General features: G+C 48.4%; 1 protein-coding gene across 1 annotated transcript; it reads left to right on the top strand.

Moving 5' to 3' along the window:
- Positions 1–2,581: 2,581 nt before the first annotated feature.
- LOC117438296 (tyrosine aminotransferase-like) lies at positions 2,582–5,659 on the top strand (the record flags this gene model as incomplete). The annotated part of the gene is given in 6 exon segments (XM_034073830.1): positions 2,582–2,719; positions 3,393–3,521; positions 3,913–3,969; positions 3,971–3,997; positions 4,554–4,607; positions 5,525–5,659. Coding segments are annotated over 6 exon segments (540 nt in total), but the record flags the coding sequence as incomplete, so codon positions are not given.
- Between the last annotated feature and the right edge of the window lie 310 nt (positions 5,660–5,969).

Below are 5,969 nucleotides of genomic sequence, written 5' to 3' on the forward strand. Positions count from 1 at the left end.
GCCCAACAGGCTGTATAATTACTTTCTTCCTGATTAAATGGTTCCCTACTGTTGACAAAGGGGTTTAACGCTTGACATAACCAGTCCTCATATGACCCGTATTGTGGCCAGAACAAATTATCTGACCTGATGGGTCCCTTTGTCCATATAAATGTACAATACTGAACTATAGTTGCCCTGTCTAAAGATTTAGTCCGTGAGTTATTTTCCCAATTGTCTAACATAGCCCCCAAAGGACTGTCTGAGGGGATATTAGACAGTATTGGGCATTTCTTTCCCCAGGACCCCTTCCTGCCAGAAGTCCCCATCCCAGAGAGAGTTTCAGAACACACACCTTCCACAGGAGTCTGGTCACTGGCTGAGTCCCTCATGGGATATCAGAACCGCAGTTAAAAGGACTCCGCACTCACTTCGTATTTGTGATATGTCTCACTCACACACCATTCACCTCTCCTGTCCTGACCACCCGGTAATACTCATAGTTCCAAAATTTTCTCATTGGGTCCTGTGCACAGGTTTTAATGGTCGCCGCAGATTTATATACTGTATCCTGTCCCTTCCCGTCTTTAGTTCACACTGCCTGATCCTGGGGTCCTTGACTGCAGCAGCCCCGGCTCTGGAGGGCTGAGGTCCCCAACTGCCTAAGTGGCGGGGCACCCCTTTGGGAAGGGTTGTCTCCCTGGGGCCGGAGGCAGAGGTCTTCGTATCCTGGAGGAATCCCCAAATTGTGAGAAACCTGCTCAGCAATCAAAGTCTTACAGATGGAAATTGTGAAGCAAAGAGCCCTTTAATAACAGCATGCTGGGTGCATCATCCATGGACAGATGAGCACACCTGCTCAACAGATATTTACAGTTTATATGCCTTTGTAGGTTTCGCCTCCTGACTATGCCAGCCTTCCTCTGAGAAATTATTTACATTTTCCGCGAACCCAAACCCCTCCTCTCTGACGGCTCTTGGAGGGTCTCTGGTGGTCACGGGGAGGAAGGCCCCGAGTCTTCCTCCTGAATGAACTTATGAACTTTGCTTCTGGTGATACAGGGGTAACCAATGTACAGGGGGGTAATGCAGAGAAAAATGTACAAGGGAGTTAAAGGAATTCCTTTGCTTAAAAGTATTGTCTCTTGTAAATACCTAACATGCCAAGGCATTAACTACTGATGAGGGGAAGAAGTAGATGCTTAGTTGTATTGACAAGGGACAAAAGTAGATGTTTGGTTCTACTGAGAAGCGGGGAGAAGCACTGACCAAACCCTAAGGCCATGTGTGAAGATTAAAAGGTGAAAAGTTTAAGAAGAGGAAGACTCATTTACTTCATCTTTAAGACCCCTACCCACAAGAGGAAGACTCATTTACCTCATCTTGAGACCCCTGCCCATGACCAGAAGGGGCACTGCACAGGCGCAAAGGACCTTCTAGCTCATTATAATACGAAGCGGGGATAGATAATAAATATGTATAGTCATATTGAGTAACCTAATGCATATGTATACCTTAAGAGGATAAATGTAAAGGGAAAACAACCCTGAGGGGTGCATACTTTGGAGGAGCTATCCCCATGCACCTCAGCGCTGAATAAAAGCATACCTACTTTACAACTTTAACTAGTTGTGGAGTCTATCCGCGCATCACTGGTGCATGCATTCAAGCCTTGCAGTTACATAAAAACTCCTTATCTATCTGTATACAGATGTTCCTATCACCTTGCAGTTACATAAACTCCTTATCTGAATACAGATGTTCCTATCACTGACTGCAAATTCCCTTGGCTGGGGTCCATATCGTGGAACCCCATGCCTTATAGACTCATAACAAAACCTTCTATATTTTTCTCACACTCTGTGGGGCTTGGACTGTTAATTTCTTCACTCTGGCTCTGCAGAGGGAGTATTCCTAGGGAGTACTATGCTTCCTGAGCCCTGGCCTGTTAGTGGAAAGCAGTGCTGCCTGCTCCCACAGTTGAGAGTAGAACTAGGCTCAGCCCCCATAAGGATCTCCAGTGCTTGGGCTCTCAGGATGAACCATCTGTATGGGCAAGATAGGGACCTTATGCCCTGGGACAGAGCTTCCCTCAGAGCCCTGTAGGCCCTGCAGCAAAGGGCAAGCCTGTTCCCATGGAGGATGCAGGGTGACCAGGCTGAATGCCCTCCCTCCCACAGTAGCATCAAGACAGTGTGTGCCCATCCTTGCTGATGGGTTCTATGGAGACATGGTGAGTGTCTGGTGCAGTCCTTTGCACCCCCATGCTGCCTGTCCTTTCTGATGCATGTGCCCTGTGGCTGGCAGCCAGGTCTCCAGAGGTGAGCAACAACTCCACTCCCCCTGGGTCCATGCCTGGAGCTCCCAGTCCTCTGGGAGAGGTACTCCTCATGTCCAGCTCCTTTCCTCTTCTCAAATGGCTCACTTTCATGTGAGTGCACGTAACTATGTTCATACCTTGAAGCTGGGAGCTTTTACCATCACTTTCCCATTGCTTCCCTGCCTCTCTGCTTGCTGTGCCTCATGCACACCCCACAGCTCTCACAGTGAAAGGCAGGGACAGCCCTAATTCAGCCTCCCATCACAGGTGTTCACTGACTGAAAATTCAAACCCATGGCAACCCTCGGCACCAATGTGCCAATCTTGTCCTGTGGTGGCTTGGCAAAGCGGTGGCTCATCCCTGGCTGGTGCATGGGCTGGATCCTAATTCATGACAGGAGAGACATCTTTGGTAATGAGGTGGGAACTGCAGTGTTTTCAGTGTGTGGATCACCAGAGCTTTAACTGGTGAAGGCATGTACTGCTCTTTCACTCTTACATGGGTGTCACCCAATTGTTTACATGCTTTTCTGCACCTCAGCTTTTTATGTCCTTTCCTTACATGTCCTCCCATACATGGCCTTCTAGTCACATCTACACAGTAACATACTCCTTGTCTCTGCTGCATCTTCATATGTCTTGTCCTTCTGGTGTCTTTTTAATTCCTTATCTTCTCAAGTAGCTCCAGTGTGCACTGAAAGTATTGCATGTGTATTGCATCCAGCATGTGGAGTCCATGCGTGGTCTCTATGTGTTCTTATATGTTTTCTCTTGCAAGGTACTTTGTTCTTACTTTTAGTACTGCCAGTGTTTTACCTGCCTCTTTGTTCAGCTGTGTCACAATGACAACCATCTACTGCAGTGACCTTTCCACCTAGAGGGCTTTCTACTGAGGAAGAGAACCAACAGAGTGAGCAGAAGAGCTAATGTTGGTCGTCCCTACCTGGCTTTGAAAGTATGGATTGTAGGCCCAAACCTAAAGGAAATGCAAAGTGGTTTTTGGAACAGCTCTAGCTTCATTTGTATTAGCTAGTTGATACTTTCCTTCAGAGAAGCACTGTCTGAGCTGCAAACGTTACCATGTTTTTTTCAGATCAGGGATGGCCTTGTAAGACTGAGTCAAAGGATCCTAGGACCCTGTACACTTGTTCAAGGAGCACTGAAATGTATCTTGCACCGAACACCCCCTAAGTTCTACCACAACACCCTCAGCATCCTCAAGGTAACTGGGCTGCACAGTTTGTTCATAGAGTGTTTGGAAGTAGTCATATTCTTCTAGCTCATCATCCCTCCCCACCCTGCTTCAAGGTGCAGTTCTGTCTGTGACTAGGGGAGCCAAACAAATCAAATTCCAGAAGGAAACATGGTAATTGGGGCAGGAATATTGGCTGCAATAAGTTTGGGGCATCCCAGCCCTGCACTGGCTTGCTGAACTCAGTACAGTCATACCTGCTGTACTCAAGGCCATGGTCACCCATGATTTTTGCATTTGTGTTCCCTTTATTTGCAGTGGGCAAATCTGTTTATAGTCCTGGTCCAGAGCTTGGCTTCTATTAGCTGAGCTGCTTCCTGGAATTTCTCCTGTTTTAAGATTTCTTCTTTCTGCTTTTCAGTCCAATGCTGACCTTTGTTATGCTGCCTTATCAGCTATCCCTGGCCCCCAGCCTGTCTGGCCCCAATGGAGCCATGTACCTCATGGTAAGCAAGGAGGCTGACATGACATTTCCAGATCATCAGCACTCACACTAGGTCTTGTTTCCACTGCTTGTCAATGGTTTCAGATTAGTGCTTGACACCAGGTCTCCATTACTACACATTTTCACACTGCCCTGTGCAGTAGATGTATCCCTTGGTCACTTTAGAAGGCTGGACTGTTGTTCACTTCTCACATAGCAGAGGCTAGTACACTTTATCCACTTCCTCCTGCACAGAACTCAGACTTGTACTTTGCAAGACAATATTGTTTTACTCTGATTTGAAGCCAGCTGGCATTGGGAAGCCCCTACACTACAAGTCAGATTATCCTATGTCCTGTTGAAGATGTAGCCTTCTTCCTACTGCCATGTTTGTCTTCTGCTTATGCTGTTGCCTCTTTTTCTGCCTTATATTCCAGTCAGCCCAAATAATGAGCAAAAATTGAGGGCAGACAGCTGCACTTGACTGGGAAGTTGCTGAGTCATGTGAGTAAGCAGGGACACTGCAGATGATAGTTTTGGTGTCCTTGGCTGCCATGTCATGTCTCCCTCTGCTGCAGGTTGAGATTCAGATGGAGCATTTCCCTGAATTTGAAAATGATGTGGAGTTCACAGTACCTCATCTCAGAGCAGTCTGTGTTCTGCTTGCCAGTCATGGTGAGCCTAATGCCCAGGGAGCTGTGGGGCCAAAGCATGGGCAGAGAAGCAATAGGGGTTTGCAGCCCTGAGCTCTGGGGCCAGGCTGGGAGTTTTTTGTGCAGTGTCCATAGTCTGTAATGGTATGTGCTGGCTGTGAGCTTCAAGTGCTGAGTATAGGGATGGGCATGGGGACTGGCAGTTTCTGGCTCACTAACAGCCCTCAGGCTGCCAGGATCTTCCCATCTCCAGGCTTACTCTGTATTTCTCAAGTTAGAGCTGTATTCCTGAACCCTATGTACCCCCACACCTCCTTGCTGCTCCTAAGAGGCCTGGAACTGCTCCTACCTATGTTCCTTCCTTTGCTGTTTCCAGTCCCCCACCCCTGTAGGCACAGGGATGGACTGCAGGCTGAGAACATCTGTGCCCAAGTGCCCACCTTCTTCCAGCTCTACTTCCAGCACTGAATATGGATGGGCTCTTGGGTACTTTCCAGCCCTGTCCTTCCCTATCTCCTTCCAGCCCATTTCCTGGGTCCTGCATAGTCCAAAGGATTCTGTATGGCCTTTCACCCTTGCAACATCATGCCTACACAGATGGAGATGGGAGATATGCTTGGAACAAAAAAAAAAAAACCTCCAAAACCAAACAAACAACCAATGAACAAAAAAAACAAACAACCCCCCCAAAAAAAAACCCCAAACTAAACCCCCCCATAAACAAAAAATAGCAACAACAAAAAAATCCCACAGCAGCCTAAGGGAGCAAGAGCCCAGCCCTGTTGTCCAACACTGACCATTTTCCCTTGCTGCCACAGCATGTGGCCTCGAGTCAGGGCTCTAAGACTACAGCACTATCCCAGGTAATCTGCCAGCTTCATCCTTTCTCATTTCAGTGTTTTGAGTACTCAGACTTCTTCCGTGTGGTGATCACTGTGCCTGAGGAGATGATCTTGGAGGCCTGCAGTCACATTCAGGAGTTCTGTGAGATGCACTACCAGTGTGCTAAGGATTTGGAGTGTGACAAATAGCCCCAGCTCACCTCCTGCCTCTGCTGGGCTAAACCTTGTGTGAGGCAGCAGATGGGGAGGCAGGGCTGCTTCCAGCCAGCCCCACATGCCCTTGCCTGCAACAGCCACTATCCTGCTGCTTCACTTTGTGCTCCGTAGACCCCGTAGCACTCTCTCCTCACTGCAGCTTGCACACCCTCTGGCACCTAGTGCCCATGGTCTCCACATACCCTGCATTTGCCCCTGTGCTGCCTGTGAACCAGCTGAAGGCAGGGGCACGTGGCTGCTCCTATGCCAGGCCCCATGGCCCAGGCCCTACATGGCCAGTAGC

This window comes from Melopsittacus undulatus (assembly GCF_012275295.1).
Source record: "Melopsittacus undulatus isolate bMelUnd1 chromosome W unlocalized genomic scaffold, bMelUnd1.mat.Z SUPER_W_unloc_6, whole genome shotgun sequence".
Taxonomy (NCBI): domain Eukaryota; kingdom Metazoa; phylum Chordata; class Aves; order Psittaciformes; family Psittaculidae; genus Melopsittacus; species Melopsittacus undulatus.